This window comes from Mastomys coucha, unplaced genomic scaffold (assembly GCF_008632895.1).
Source record: "Mastomys coucha isolate ucsf_1 unplaced genomic scaffold, UCSF_Mcou_1 pScaffold6, whole genome shotgun sequence".
Taxonomy (NCBI): Eukaryota; Metazoa; Chordata; class Mammalia; order Rodentia; family Muridae; genus Mastomys; species Mastomys coucha.
In genome coordinates, this window is record NW_022196912.1 from 25,539,055 (window position 1) to 25,554,170 (window position 15,116).

General features: G+C 47.6%; 1 protein-coding gene across 1 annotated transcript in view; it reads left to right on the plus strand.

Moving 5' to 3' along the window:
- The window catches only part of Hadha (hydroxyacyl-CoA dehydrogenase trifunctional multienzyme complex subunit alpha), a 37,108-nt gene extending 23,140 nt beyond the window's left edge, over positions 1 to 13,968 (plus strand). The window contains exons 10-20 of the mRNA XM_031357599.1: positions 1,329 to 1,385; positions 3,330 to 3,439; positions 4,280 to 4,414; positions 6,405 to 6,576; positions 9,574 to 9,660; positions 10,545 to 10,685; positions 11,115 to 11,183; positions 11,855 to 12,050; positions 12,598 to 12,712; positions 13,212 to 13,357; positions 13,441 to 13,968. Of these exons, the coding sequence (XP_031213459.1) occupies positions 1,329 to 1,385; positions 3,330 to 3,439; positions 4,280 to 4,414; positions 6,405 to 6,576; positions 9,574 to 9,660; positions 10,545 to 10,685; positions 11,115 to 11,183; positions 11,855 to 12,050; positions 12,598 to 12,712; positions 13,212 to 13,357; positions 13,441 to 13,586 (1,374 nt within the window). The 3' untranslated portion in view covers positions 13,587 to 13,968. The remainder of the gene's footprint in view (positions 1 to 1,328; positions 1,386 to 3,329; positions 3,440 to 4,279; positions 4,415 to 6,404; positions 6,577 to 9,573; positions 9,661 to 10,544; positions 10,686 to 11,114; positions 11,184 to 11,854; positions 12,051 to 12,597; positions 12,713 to 13,211; positions 13,358 to 13,440) is intronic.
- The last annotated feature ends 1,148 nt before the right edge of the window (positions 13,969 to 15,116 follow it).

Sequence of the window (15,116 nt, forward strand, 5' to 3'; positions counted from 1 at the left end):
AAAAAAAAAAAAAAAAAAAAAGCCAGGTGTGATAATCCTCACACTCTGGGAGGCAGACGGAGGCAGATCTCTGAGTTCTATGCAAGCCTGCTCTGCATAGAGAATTATAGGACAGTCAGAGCTACATAGAGAGACTGTGTCTCATAGAGAGACTGTGTCTCAAGCAACCAAAAGACTGGGGAATGTATCCATTAGAAAGTATATTTTGAGTAGAAGTCATGAGATTACTAAATAAGAAACATCAGCTGGAGATGTAGCTCTGGTAGAACCCTTCTCTGGCGTGAATAAACCTCTAGATTCAGTCCCCAGCATTGTAAAAAAGAAATTGTATGAAACATGACACACACATCTGTATTCATACTTAATAGTTTGGGCTGGAGAAATTAAATACTTAAGGTAAGACAGGTAGCCATACAAGATATAAAACAGGAAAAAGAATTAATGCCAGGTAGTCAGTGCTCAGAGAAAGCAATCAGTGAGATGAGGTAGAGGCTCATGGGATCTGACCTGAAAGGGGAGCACAGGGTAGGTGGAGGGAAGCCAGACAGGGTGGCCAAACTATGGAACCTGGAAGTGTGAGGTATTCAAGGAGTGTTTACCGAGACCCACTTCTAAAGGCAAACAGTGAGGCATCAATCTATAGCACAACAGTTGCAACAATGAACTAACCAGTTTTACTTTGCCCTGCACTTTAGTTATTTTCATGGTTGTGGGTTAAAGAGAATTAGGAGAGACAGAATAGAGCTATCAGCCCAGCTACTTTGATAATAGAGGATTGAAGTTTGAATAAGTGAATTACTGAAATACATTTAAGTAAAAACAGTACTGCGTAAGAAGCTTGTCAAGCAGAGATGATGACTTTAGATATTACAGGAAGTCAAGGTGAGGAATGTAGATCATTTATTTTTTAATGAGTTTGGGGGTGGTCTTGTTTCCTGTCATGTATAAATCATGGTGGTCGGGTTGGAGTTTTTCCTTTGTCTTTTCTATTTACTACTATATGTGGGATAGCGCCTGCCCCAGATGTAGAGTTGCATGGAGTTCCTGGTTAATGTGATTAACAAGATCACACACACACATCAGAAGCACAGAGAAGCAAGCAGAAAGTGCTGGCCTTAGAGAGAAACTGGAAGAACAGCTTAAGGTGCCCTTTCCTGCTGGGTTCAGCTGCAGCTGAGAGCGTTGATTCAGGGTCTGCCCTTGCAAAGCTGAGTATGTGCTACTGGGTGTGTGACACACCGCCTGATAAGACTGGTTAGTTTACTCAGCATCACTTTACCTCTAGCCATCCTGTCGCAACACTGAACACTTGCCTTTGTGGTTTTTAGGCTGTGAAGGCTGGACTTGAGCAAGGCAATGACGCTGGTTACCTCGCTGAATCACAGGTAAAATGGTTTCTTTCCAGTTTACTTGTAGAACACTAAAGACCCAAAGCTCCATCTAAAGCTGAAAGTGTTTATACTATATTAAAACATACTGTCTATGAAGCCTAGTACATTTTCTATTTCTAGTGGTCATTCTTCAGCTTAGTCTGTGACTGAGTGGTTTGAGAATGGGGCGGTGTCTGCAGTGCTTGAGACCGCTCAGTAACGAGGGTGTAATGAGCAGGGAAGCAGCCACTCCCTTCTGAGCACTGGGGCTCATTTTGTTGTGACAGTGCTTTCATTGTGAGATGGGGATATAGGTCAGTGTAGAGCACTGCACTGCCTATAGCTCATGCACAGTCCTAGGTCCAACCCCAGTACCAGAGACAAAGGGGGAAAGCAAACATTGATTTACATGCCTCTGTGTTCACTAAGATGTGCTTAGAGATGGCACATCTTTGGTGAATTAGGAAGAATGTCTTGCAATCAGAAACAGACAAAGCACGTGTTGACTGGTCCTACCCCTTCCACATTTCTCAAACATTAACAGTGTCCCATATTTAAGGGAGTAGAATGGGTAATTTAAGTGTTATGCAATCATTGAAGACTTTGATAATAGGACAGTGGGTAACCCAAAGAGCTAAGGGAACACTCTAGGTTCTCATGGATTGCTCATACATTAAAGATCATAACCAGGTATGCATACACATATGTATGTACAGAAAAATAGAAGCATATAGCTCACAAATCAGTAATGTCCTCACTGCATGCAGTTGGCCCTCTCACGTCTACAGTCCTCTATCCAACTACTGAACAAACACATTCAAGAAAGAGGATATGTTGGGATAGAGAGGGGTCAAGAGAAAGTAGGAGGGCAGTGGGGCACATGATTGATGTATTATATAGATCTAAAATTTAAAATTCCATTGTCCTGTCCTGAATATATAGACTTTTGTTGTTACCAACTACATATATATGATATTTGCCTTGTATTAGGTATTATAGTTAATCTAGAGTCAGCTTGAAATACAGAGGATGTGCACATACTGTATTATTTTATGTAAAGAACTTGAGAATTTGTACATTATGTTTCTCCTAAGGTCCTAAAACCAGTGTTTGCATGGACTCCAAGGAGTGGCTATACTTGATATTGTGTGTGTGTGTGTGTGTGTGTGTGTGTGTGTGTGTGTGTGTGTGTGTGTGTGTGATGTGTGTGAGAGAGAGCGAGCGCGCGCAAGCACGAGCGCGAGCGAGCCTGGTCGTTTGGTCGTTTTACTAGTGTTCTTATTAATCCTCGTAACAGCACTATGAACTAGGCATCTATTTTCCCATTTAAATAGTGAAGAAAGCTTGACAGTAGGGAAGGGCAAGACCAGGGTGCAAAGCTAGCTGTGTCAAACCGAGATTCCAGCCTTTATGCTGGGAACCACTTAACCAAGTGTCTCGTCCTGAGACACTTTTATAGTAGCAGTGGGAATGGTGCTGGACCACCTGCTATGGTGGAAAGAAAACTGAAGTCTCTAGGACCCTGCTCAAGTTCTGCCTTTGGCAGTTTGGCCCTAACATCTGGACCTCCTCTCAGTCCTCCACTGAAGAGGGTTATTGGAGGAGTGGAAAAATCCATCTGGGCCTGAGACTCTGAACCAGCGGCAAAGGTATCACTCCTCAGCTGTAAGAGTCTGAGGGCTGTCACGTCAAAACCTCCTGCAAGGCCAGGTGTAGTAGCATTAATTTTTTAAAAGTAAATTAAATTAAATTAAACAAAACACCAAACCTCCCTCAAAGCAGTGGTGAGACGTCCTTCAGAGGACAGTGAAAAGAACACCAGGCGTAGGTGGAACCCCAACTGTAGCACCTGTGAACTAAGGCACTGGGTGTTCCCCTACTGTGCAAAGGAAGTGACGAAGGAGCCCCATCACCAGGACTCTAGAGTTCCACCTTTCCCTTTTTCTTTTTACCTTTCAGAAATTTGGAGAGCTTGCATTGACCAAAGAATCGAAGGCCCTGATGGGGCTTTATAATGGCCAGGTCCTGTGCAAGAAGAATAAATTTGGAGTACCCCAGAAGAATGTCCAGTAAGCTGCCCTGCCTAAAAAGCCTGAGAATTTGCTTCGCAGCAAGTGTGTAGGTGTTGAGGATCCACAGAACTAGATTAGCCTCAGCCTCTTCTGCCCTGGGCAGCCGAGCCTTTGTTCCAGTACATTCTTGCTCTCAGATCCTCTGAGTTCTCTCTAGCCCTTCTAGCAGCCTTATAGAGCTTTCTTATCTTGGGATGACTCCCTGGCAGTCGGGTTTAGGTCTCACTTCTCAGACCAAAGCTGTAACTCTGCCCTGTTGGTAAATTCTTGCCTGGCATGCAGGAGCTCCAAGTTCAGTTGTCAGTACCACACAACCCAGGTATGGTGATTCAAGACTCTTAGCCCTGCAGTCATGAGTGTAAGAAGTTCAAAGTCATCCTCTTCATGGTGAAGTCAAGACCAGCCTCGGCTACATAAGACCTGTCACAAAAGGAAAACAGAACACCCAGAAGCTACTAGTAAAGAGACTGAAGTACCCTGGCTAGGACAGTAAATCTCGAGAGAAAGCATGTTAAAGAAAGAAAAATGCTAAAATCCTGTGAAGTTATCACACAGACTAGTCTTCAGACACACCTTGGTTTAGATTAGACTTGGTTTTCCATGCTTTGGGCAACTGAGAGTTGGTTTAGTTCTGCCTTCATGGAAAGACCAAGTTTTTTGACCCAGTGAGTTTTACATTTATCTTTATAAGTCAAAAATCTATTGTAGATAGAAATCATCAAAAGCTCTTATGCTTGTGGCTGGTGTGGTTGGTTTATGGCTCACAGCGTGGGTAGTGTTTCCCTGCTAACCAATGCCTGAGATGTTCACCAGAACCATTTGTTCCTGTCCCTCTAGGCAGCTAGCCATCCTGGGTGCAGGGCTGATGGGAGCTGGCATTGCCCAGGTCTCTGTGGATAAGGGACTGAAAACTCTTCTTAAAGACACCACGGTGACTGGGCTGGGCCGGGGACAGCAGCAAGTGTTCAAAGGGTAAGTGGCCTGTTTGTGCCAGGAGTTGAACTGTGTAGGGCAGGGGTGATGGGTTTGGTTTTGTCTTGTTTTTCATCTCAGGGTCCTTTTGCCTGATAATGAGCCCAATACTCTATAGTTTTATCATTTTTAAATACCACTTATTTTATCCTTTGGTATGATACTAGTAATTGTCGGGTTTAGCTAAAGTTTGCATGTAGTTGCCCCAGTGGAATGGATTATGGAGCCTGCATAGCTCTTTCGGCAGGGCTGAGGGAGAGTGTGTGAGAACATGTACTGACCAAGTAGGTAAAGGCAGGGTCGGCAAAGGGCTCTCCAGCCCACTTTCCTGACCAGAGTAACACAGAGCCCTCGCCAGTGAGCCAGATGCCCGACCGAGGCCTGCAGGCCATCTCCATATCTGCAGCACAACACCCATATACAAGAAGTATAAATAAAGGTGAAACAAATATTTTAAAATAAAAACAAAGGATGACTCACAGTCCCGTTTCCCATGGATGCCGCCAGTTTTGCAGAGAAGGAAATGGAGTCAGTTCAGCCACTCTGAGGCTGTTTTCAGCCCAGCATTCTGCACAGACATGACAGGTTAGCTGGCTGCAGCAGACCATCCTGCCTGGGACTTTTTGCTGAGCAAGGGCATGTGTGTCCTAAGTGGATTATGTAGCTTGGGCTCACTGTCCTCCCTCATCTGCGGAGGAGCATGTACGCTGCCACCACAGTGCTGGCCAGGACTGGCAGGTTGGTGATGTTGCCAGACTACAATGTAATATAAAAAGGAGTGGGGCAGCAGCATATACAACAACACTGTCCCAACGCCGACACATAGGCCTCCCCTTCTAGCATCTCCTGCGGTCACAGCATGAAGAGCTGTTGCTGTAGGATAGCCTCATCCCTGACTTCTGGTGGCCTCTTATAGATGCTTCCTTTCTCACCACAGTACTGCTGACTTAGGATATGGTTTCTTTCCCTTCCCAGAACCAGTCTCACTTGGCATTGCGTCAGTCGCTGCTGTTGTAGCTAACTGTAAGAAGGCAGCCCATGCTTTTAAGGCCTTTATTAGACAAAAAAATAAAACTTTTTGTATGCATTGGTATTTTGCCTGTATGTATGTCTGTGTGAGAGTGTTGGATTCTCTGAAACTAGAGTTACAGATAGTTGTGAGCTGCCATGTGGGTGCTGGGAATTGAATCCAGGTTCTTTGGGAGAGCAGCCAGTGCTCTTAATTGCTCAGCCATCTCTCCAGCCCCTTATTAGATAGTTCTATGAACTTAGCTGGGACTTTAGGGGGTTTTTGTTTGTTTGTTTGTTTTGTTTTTTTGTATTTTTACTTAAAGGAGTTAGTGAATGGGGTTTCAATTCAGTGGAGAATTCTCTTTATTTATTCTGAAAAGTATGGTTAAGATGAACCTAAAGCAAATCTCCTATTCCTTGCTAATAAAAGGATTCAGTTATAACAAAAATCCTTTGTAGTTCTCCCTGGGAAAAGACAAGTTCAGTGTGCTACTTGTGTACTGAGGGAAAGCGGATTGACAGCATGAAAAACAACCCTGGTCTGGAGATGTAGCTCAGTGTGAGAGGCCCTGGGTTGGATCCCTGTGCTGGAGTGGTTGGGCAGTGGGGAGGGGGGACAGTGTTAGAGAACAGCGTGGAGGGTACAGAGCTAAGTGTTAACACCTGCTGCTCTGGGACATGGTGGCTTGCCAGTCTATCCTTGACTCATTTATTCACCCTCTTCCTGGCACTCCCAGCTGTCTTATGAGGAATAAAGCTGTGTAGAGGCATTTTGTGGTAGAAAGCCTATGTGCCTGGGCTCCAACCTGACGTCAAATACTATCACCTCCCTCACTAGCCGCTTAACACCAAGTCCCTCTGAACTCGACCTTTTCGAAATGGGGGCAATGACACACCCTAGCAGAGTGGCTGAAGCCACATAGCAAGTGTCTGGCCTCTAGTCTTCTGTCATTCTGTTCTAAGGGTGTGTTCTTTCTAGACTGAATGACAAAGTGAAGAAGAAAGCTCTCACGTCGTTCGAAAGGGATTCCATCTTCAGCAACTTGATCGGGCAGCTTGATTACACGGGCTTTGAGAAGGTCGACATGGTGATTGAGGCTGTTTTTGAGGACCTCAATGTTAAGCACAAAGTGTTAAAGGAAGTGGAAAGTGTAAGTAAGGGCTTGTTGCACTTGAATCCCAGAGAACACTGAGCTGAGGGGTCTTATCGGAGGGGAGACACATGCCATAGAGCACTTGTGGTGGTCAGAGGGTAACTTGCAGGAATCATTTCTCTCCTCCTACCATGTGGGTCCTAGGGAACAAATTCAGGTTGTCAGGCTTGGCAGCAAGTAACTTTACCCACTGAGCAATCTCATGGTCTCAAGTGTTTAAGTTTATATGTGAGTCCACACATGCTGTGTAAATCAAAAAGCTCAAATCTGAATCCGAAGGGAAGAAAATTAAGTACCCTATACTCCGAAGCACAGGGCTCACTAGCCATATTGAAGTGGGAGTGGGGAAGGAGACCAGACATCTAAATAGCCTCATGGAGTATGCCCAGTATCTTGGGAATTTGTTGTTGTTGTTGGCTGTGAGCCGTAATCAGGTGTCTTCATGTCTGGGTAGCAAAGGGAACCAAGGAAGCTTTCTCCAGACTGTTTCAGATGCTTATCCGTGGTGGCACTCCTTTGGTCCTGCCCAAGTGTCCTAAAAGCCCATTCTTAAGATTAGATGATGGCCGGGCAGTGGTGGCGCACGCCTTTAATCCCAGCACTTGGGAGGCAGAGGCAGGCGGATTTCTGAGTTCGAGGCCAGCCTGGTCTACAGAGTGAGTTCCAGGACAGCCAGGGCTACACAGAGAAACCCTGTCTTGAAAAAAACAAACAAACAAAAAAAGATTAGATGACATGAACAAAATGTGTACCTCATGTAGATGATAGAAAGAAAGGTCTAGAAGAGGAGAAATGGCTGTAATCCAAGTGTGAGAAAGACCACAGCTAGACCAGAGTAGTGAAATGGTACTGAGCTAGCAATGCCGGTGGCTGTCTTTGTAAGCTGCGGTAAAGCCACCTAAGTGGTGTCTCTCAGCCATCCATAATGGGATCTTGATGCCCTCTTCTGGTGAGCAGATGTACATGCATACTGGCCACTCATGTTTAAATAAATAATCTTTAAAAAGAAAGAAAGAAAAGAGGGAAAGCCCAAAGCATGAGGAGGGAGACCTCCAGCACAGCATCATGCCCATCCTCTTCAGAGACCAGACCTTTTGCTGCTTTTATGGAGCACACCTTTAATCCCAGCACTTGGGAGGCAGAGGCAGGAGGATTTCTGAGTTGGAGGCCAGCCTGGTCTACAGAGTGAGTTCCAGGACAGCCAGAGCTACACAGAGAAAACCTGTCTCGAAAAAAAGAAAGTTTCCAAGCTGAGTGTACTAATGGTTCAGTTTAAACTAGTCGTCTCTTACTCGCCATAGAACTAAACAAACTGTTCTTGACATTCTTCATGGGACAGTTTCTAAAGATTTGTTTATTTTTTATTTATATGAGTACACTGTAACTGTCTTTAGACACAGACTAGAAGAGTGCATTGGACCCCATTACAGATGGTTGTGAGCCACCATGCGGTTGCTGGGAGTTGAACTCAGGACCTCTGGAAGAGCAGTCAGTGCTCTTAACCACTGAGCCATCTCTCCAGCCCACGGGACAGTTTGTAGATGCTTCCCTGTCCTTCTGTCTCAGTCATTATCTCACGTCTCAGTGTACACATTGTTGAGAAGCATCTCTTGAACACTTCCCTTTTTTAACAGTTCTGCAGTGGACAGCACCCTAAACACCAATGCTTTCAGGGCCTCCTCCTCCCATGGCCAGAACATCTCCATAGCAAGGTTCTCCAAGAGTACAAGAGGTAGCCACAGAAGTGCAGCAAGGCCCAAGACCAACAGACACGCTTCTGTTGGTAAAACCAAGCCATGGCCAGCCCCAATTTAGGCATGGGAACAGACTCCTTCTCCTTAGGAAGAAAGGCATGCATGTCCAAGGAGCAGTAAGAGTGTTGCCATGCGTCTTGGGAGATGAGGGCTTGCTCTTCCTCGAGTAGAAGATAAATATACATCCCAGGCTGGCCTTGAACTGACTATGTAGCCAAGGATAACCTTGAATTTCAGATCCTGCTGCCTCTTCCCAAGTGCCAGCATTACTAGCACACAGCACTGTGCCCAGTGTATGTGGTCCTGGGGATCCAGCCCAGGGCTGTGTACATATGAGGCAAGCACTCTACCTACTGAGCTACATCTCTAGCCCAAGAGGACCTTTTCCTCACCCTTGATAGCATACTAGTGGCTAGGAGAGTATGTTCACTGTCAGAGTCACGCCACGCCACACCGTCAGCTCGTGGTCCACTCTGGTTGGTTAAAATCATAGGATCCTCATCACAGCCAGGCATTCTTCTTTTTTAATCTTAATGATTCACTTTTGTCTGTCATAATTAACATTTTGTACTCAACTTTTCAGTGTGTTAAATGTCTTCAACCTTGATTCTAATCTCGTGTTTGCATTCTGTCTGTGCCAAATTTGTGCAGATTTAACAGACACCTTCCATATTTTTCACCCATGTCAGAAAACTTGAATAAGTTGCGATCAGAGCCAGAAGGCTGAGCATCCTATGTTAGCGACAGTGAAGAGACAGCCGTAAAGCTAACAGCAGTATTTGTTTGTTGTACGCATAATTACGAGACAATCTCTTCAGTGGCTCTGTTAGGATGAAGGAAGTATACACTTTCTGGCTTAGGAAGGGTGAGTGTGGGTAGGGAATGGTGTGATCTTCCAGACTTGAGAGCACATCCAAATACCAAGAGGGGTCAACACCCATGCCCCACCTTGACTGAAACCTAATTCAACTCATCCTTCTGGCATTTATGTAAGGCATCATGTTTACCCAAGTGCTGAGATGTGGTCTCCAGGGCAGGACAGACTATCAGTAGAGGATGACTCAGTTAAGAGAACAGGGTCAACACAAAAGCTTTGAAGCACTCACAGAGTCTGGGTGAGTTCTGTCTGGTGTGAGCAAGTATGGATTGGAGAGTAGGCTGGGCCCAAGCATCACTCAGCTGTGCTGTGACTGTCATCTCTAGGCCCACCTGACAGATCCTTACATGCTTTCCCTTGCAGGTGACTCCAGAACACTGTATCTTTGCCAGCAACACATCTGCTCTCCCAATCAATCAAATTGCTGCTGTCAGCAAAAGGCCTGAGAAGGTAAACCAGACAGAAAGCCCTCAAACGGCAGACTGCTTCAGACTCAATGGCCGAAATTTTAGAATATGAACCGAGAAAAGACCAGTGTCGATTAGGAAATGGATGGGCTGCTTCCCCCAAAATGGTCACAAAAAACTGAATGCTATGCTCCACATGTGTAGGAATGGGTAGATTGTAGCTAAAAACACTTTGGTGGCTGGTGTGCATCCCTCATGGTGGCTATTTTTCAAGTATAGACTATTAAAGTTACTTACATTAGAGTCAGATATTAAAGGCTAGGCCCTAAACCAAGAAGCAATGTGCTGTTCAGCTGTAGTGCAATGTGGTACCTGCCCAGGCTGGGTCAGACTCCAGCTCCAGCCTGGAAGATCAGGGCTGGGGGACCTACAGCCTCACCCTGAACCTTTCACCCAGGATATGAAAGTACTAAATTTAGAAGTATTTGGCTGAGTATTTGGAATGCTATCTAGGTTATCTTTGCTTAAGCAGATTCAAATGCAGCCATTCAAAGAGGAAAAAAAAAAAGCCTCACTTCTCTGGCTTCAACTGAGCAGCCAGAGAGACTGGAAATAACAAAAAAAATTCTAAACAGCTAACGTTGCTAGTACTAAGTCTGTGTCTCCAAACTACACACGCCTGATGCTCCCCCTCATACGGTGTGTGGCTGCAGAACAGTCTACCTTTCCCAGCACACTGGTCCAGAGGTGTGCTGTGGGGCCTGATGGAGGCAAGCCCAGGGATGGCAGGAGACCACAGACCCAAACCTCTGCCTCTGTCAGCAGTGTTCTGCCCACAGACCTTTGTCTCCAGTGTTTCCCTAGAGAAGCAGGGAGTGGTCAGGTTCGCAGCAGCACCGGTAATCTATTGGTTACGGCCCTCACCAGGTGATCGGCATGCACTACTTCTCTCCCGTGGACAAGATGCAGCTTCTAGAAATCATCACAACTGACAAAACCTCCAAGGACACGACGGCTTCTGCCGTGGCCGTAGGCCTCAGGCAAGGCAAGGTCATCATTGTGGTCAAGGTAAGGCCGGAAGCAGTGGCAGGTTACGGAAGTTCAAACGAGATTTCTTCACCCTCCAGGTTTGTTATAACTCTTCTTATAACAAAGGAATGGAGGTAAGGGTGCGGGGAGGGTGGGGGTTGGGGGTGGAGATACCAGCCTCTAAAACACTGTCCACTAGGTTGTCTCCAAACAGTAGAGTGACTGTCCTGCTGCAGTTGGGTGGGTGCAGGAATGGCTCTGGCAGATCCTCACTGGTGACTCCAGACCTCAGACAGAGGTGGCATGAAACCCAGACTGTTCAAAGTGGCTTCCTCTCCAACATAACATTGAACATTCTGATGAGAGCTTAAGTCAGCTAAAGCTGTGAATGATGTCTGGGAAAGGGAGACTGGATGTGGTTGTGTGCAGCAAAGCAAGGCTATAAGCTCCCTTTCTCTCCCTTGGCAGGATGGACCTGGCTTCTACACCACCAGGTGTCTTGCACCCATGATGTCCGAAGTCATTCGAATCCTCCAGGTGAATACTGTTCAATGGAATGTCTAAGGCCTTTTCAGATCTTTTTTTTTGTCCTCCAAGCTAAAGGTGTCCAGATGAGGGACAAGCTCCCCAAGAATGTACTACTGCTTTCTCTGGAGGCCCTTTTGTGTCTCCCTCTCACACTGAACCAGGAAGTCCTGGGACTAAGACTGTGCCCAATAGGCAAAGCATTAACCCTGCTGGTCACTCCCCCAGCATTGCAGGAACCAAAGCCTCCCAGAATGCTCAGGTGGACACACGGCTTCTGCATCCCTGGAGTGAAGACCTTCCAGACCACACACACACACACACACACACACACACACACAAACTCCACCCAGATCATTCCATGGCAAGGAGAATCCTCCTTGCTGGGCACTTCCCTAGACTCAGTGGCAGCACTCTCAGTCTCTCAGTCCTGGCAGCCATAGCATCTACTTACTCAGAGTCCCAAACGGGAAGGAACTCTGTGATCTGTACTCCTGTGGGACAGCTGCAGGCTTTCACTTGTGCTTTCTTAGATGATGTGCTAGCTCTGGGCCTGGCCAGGTGATGTCCAGGAAAAGAAGTGGGCTCTGCACAAGGCTGTGCCTGTGTGTTATGACAGGCAGCCCTTCTGTGGGGGACCTGGGTGGCTATGCTCTGAGGCCCTTGCTTTACCTGCTGTTCAGGAAGGAGTTGACCCTAAGAAGCTGGACGCCCTGACCACAAGCTTCGGCTTCCCTGTGGGTGCTGCCACGCTGGCAGATGAAGTGGGTGTGGATGTAGCGCAGCACGTAGCAGAAGATCTAGGCAAAGCTTTTGGGGAGCGATTTGGAGGTGGCAACGTAGAACTGCTGAAACAGATGGTCTCCAAGGGCTTCTTGGGTGAGTAACCCCAGGACACAGGAGTTAGCTGCTAGCTACAGAGCTCTGAGCAGGTGCCTGAGAACACAGAACCCTGGCCATAGGGAACCGTATAGGCTGGGAAAAGGCAGAGTCAGGTCCTAGAGGACTCTGCCATGGATGCCAGATAGACCAGCACACTCCTCATGCCAAGGCTGAGCCTTTAGGAGCGAGTTCTGTATCCGCTAGGCCTTGAGGCCTCACTGCCTGTGGGGAGGAATCCAACCTGCCCTTCAGAACGTACAATTGAAGCTGCAGCAAAATCACCTTGAGGACCTGGGCCTTCTGTTTGTACATTAAAATTCAGGGGTGGGCATGGGGTGGCCTTTCTTATGCAGACTCAGATTTCCATGCACCAAAGCCTCCTCTCTTTTCGGCCAGTCGTCTGACAAGGGTTAAATGGCTCAGCTGGCTGCATGCAGGAGCTGAGTGAGAGTGCAGCAGAGTGCTAGAAGCTCACAGCATCCAGCAGAGACAGGGTTTCAGCTGGGATGAAGGGCAATGACTAACGCAGTCTCTCTTCTCTCAGGTCGCAAGTCTGGGAAGGGCTTTTACATCTATCAGGAGGGCTCAAAGAATAAGAGCTTGAATTCTGAAATGGATAGTATCTTGGCAGACCTGAGGCTGCCTGCCAAGCCTGAGGTGTAAGTTGATTTGAGTGACTGCCCGAAAAATGATGTTTCTCTTAGTAGCTCAAAGCTCCTCGGCCCCTTTTCTATTCTATTTATGACCCAAAGCTGGCAAACACAGTACAGCTAAACTCCCTGCACATGAGCCCAGTTTCAGTATTCAGGTGAGAGTGGGCCAAGCCTGGGGACACCCTGTGCCTGCTCCAGCCTTGCCTGTGAAGGTGGGAGGTAGATTGTGGAGCGCCTGCACCCTCCTTGCTCTGTTACCTTTGGGAACATGATGCTGTTGCTGACCCTTCAGATGTGGCAGTCATCTCGCCTATGCCAGGCCTTGTGCCAGTTCACATCGGTCATGGGAGAGAAAGGACTTTGCTCTTTCAGCTGGCGTGGTCCGCCCTGGCCACTGGCCTCCCTAGAACTGCCCCCCCCACCCCCGCACCCCATGTGCCACGCTCCAGCCCCTCCCTTTCTTTCTCTAGCTAAGTTCTCCTTCCTGCTCCCTTCTCTCCCTCAGCTCCTCTGATGAAGACATCCAATACCGTGTGATAACGAGGTTCGTAAATGAGGCAGTCCTGTGCCTACAGGAAGGGATCCTAGCCACACCTGCAGAGGGAGACATCGGCGCCGTCTTTGGGCTTGGCTTCCCCCCTTGTCTCGGAGGTCAGTGTGCAGGCTGAGAAGTTGCCTTCCTTTATCCCTGTGCGGGTTACTGTCTCCTTCACTAAAGCCTTGTCTCTGCTCAGGGCCCTTCCGCTTTGTGGATCTGTATGGTGCTCAGAAGGTAGTGGACCGGCTACGGAAGTACGAGTCTGCCTATGGAATACAGTTTACCCCATGCCAGTTGCTCCTCGACCATGCTAAGAGCTCTAGCAAGAAGTTCTACCAGTGACAGGCCCTCGTGCCCTGCCCCTCCATGCATTAACCCAGACCGGGCAGTGCCGCTTCTCAGCTGTGCTGTCCAAATTATCAGGAAGCAGGAGAAAGACCAAGGCTAGCCTTGAACTTGCTCCTCTGTCATATAGTGCCTTCAGCCCTGGCCCACTCTTCCTCCTGGTGAAGTCTGACTGGGAATTAAGTGTTTGCACTTCATGTTGGAGGGTGAGCCCCACTGTGCTTCTTTTGCAAGCCCTGCCTGAGACCCAAATCAGCAGCTAAGAGTAACCCCAACACCTGCTGCCTATGCCTTCCCAGAGGCCAGTGGGACCTGGCAGTGGTGAGGGCATTTTTGCACCAAGCCAAACAGGATAACAATAAAAATCCAGACTGTCAGCCTCTGCAGCCTGGTCTGTTTTCTTGTGTCTGCCCTTGTGTTTGCGCACCCCCTTCAGTAATGAAGCCCTCGTGCTTGGAGCATAAATTTGTGCTGTGGAACATAAATGTGCTGGGATGTTGAGGCAGCTGCTTAAGATGGGGATTGTAATGTCAGAAAACACTCTGTGTGCCTATGCCTTATATTTGACTGCCTGAGTGCCTTGGCTGGGCTGCCTACAGCACAGTTGCGACTCTGGTCAGTGGGAGTGGGAACAGTAGGGCATGGTGGACCAGGATGTGGAGGACACTCCTTTCCCCAAACCACTTCCTCGCTGTGCCATTGTACACATTCTTCTTGGCGGGCTCATCCCTGGCTTCTGAGGATGCTGTGGGACAGTTATGCAAAGGATGCATCCCCACAGATCAGCCCACCTCACTTCTGTGGCCTTAGTTTGTCCCACCCCTGTCCCTATGTGGCAGAGTTCTCTCTCTCTGGGAGAAGCAGGGCCTAGTTGTATAAACAGTGCTGTGGGCTCCTAACTGGGTCCCACTGAGTGGATATGGAACCTGATTCAGGTCCATCCAGATCACTCTGCCTTCTAACACTGTGCTGACTCCTGTCCTGTCCCACATGTAAGTGCTGCATGTATTCCCACTGACAGACAGGAAGCTCACCTGGCTCCACTGAACACTTGCAGTTCACTGCTAGGAAGACCAACGCTAAAGTTGTCATCTCAGATGCATTTTCAGATGGCCAAAAGGCAAAGAGCAGATGGAATGCACAGAGGCCAAGCCCAGGTGTCCACTGTGCAACAGAGGGTGTCTTGGGAGCTTGCAGAACTGCAATGGCACCAGACCCTGGTGGCATTGAGCTTTGACTTCTGGGTCTTCCCTGCAAGCACACGATGTGGGCTCTGATAAAAATTACTCCAGCAGCCTAGTGGCAGCAGGTGGATCTCTGTGAGTTCAAGGAATCCTGTCTCAAAAAAAGAAAAAGATTCTTGCAAGGGGGTAGTAGGGTTTTACAGGCCACAGTGAGGATTGCTACCATGTGTATCCAGGGTATAAGAGTAGGCCACATATACCATTCCAGAGTCCTTCCCTACTTAAGAGACACACCCTTGATGCTCACAGGCTTCCACAAAAAGAATCAGCCAACACCCAGGAC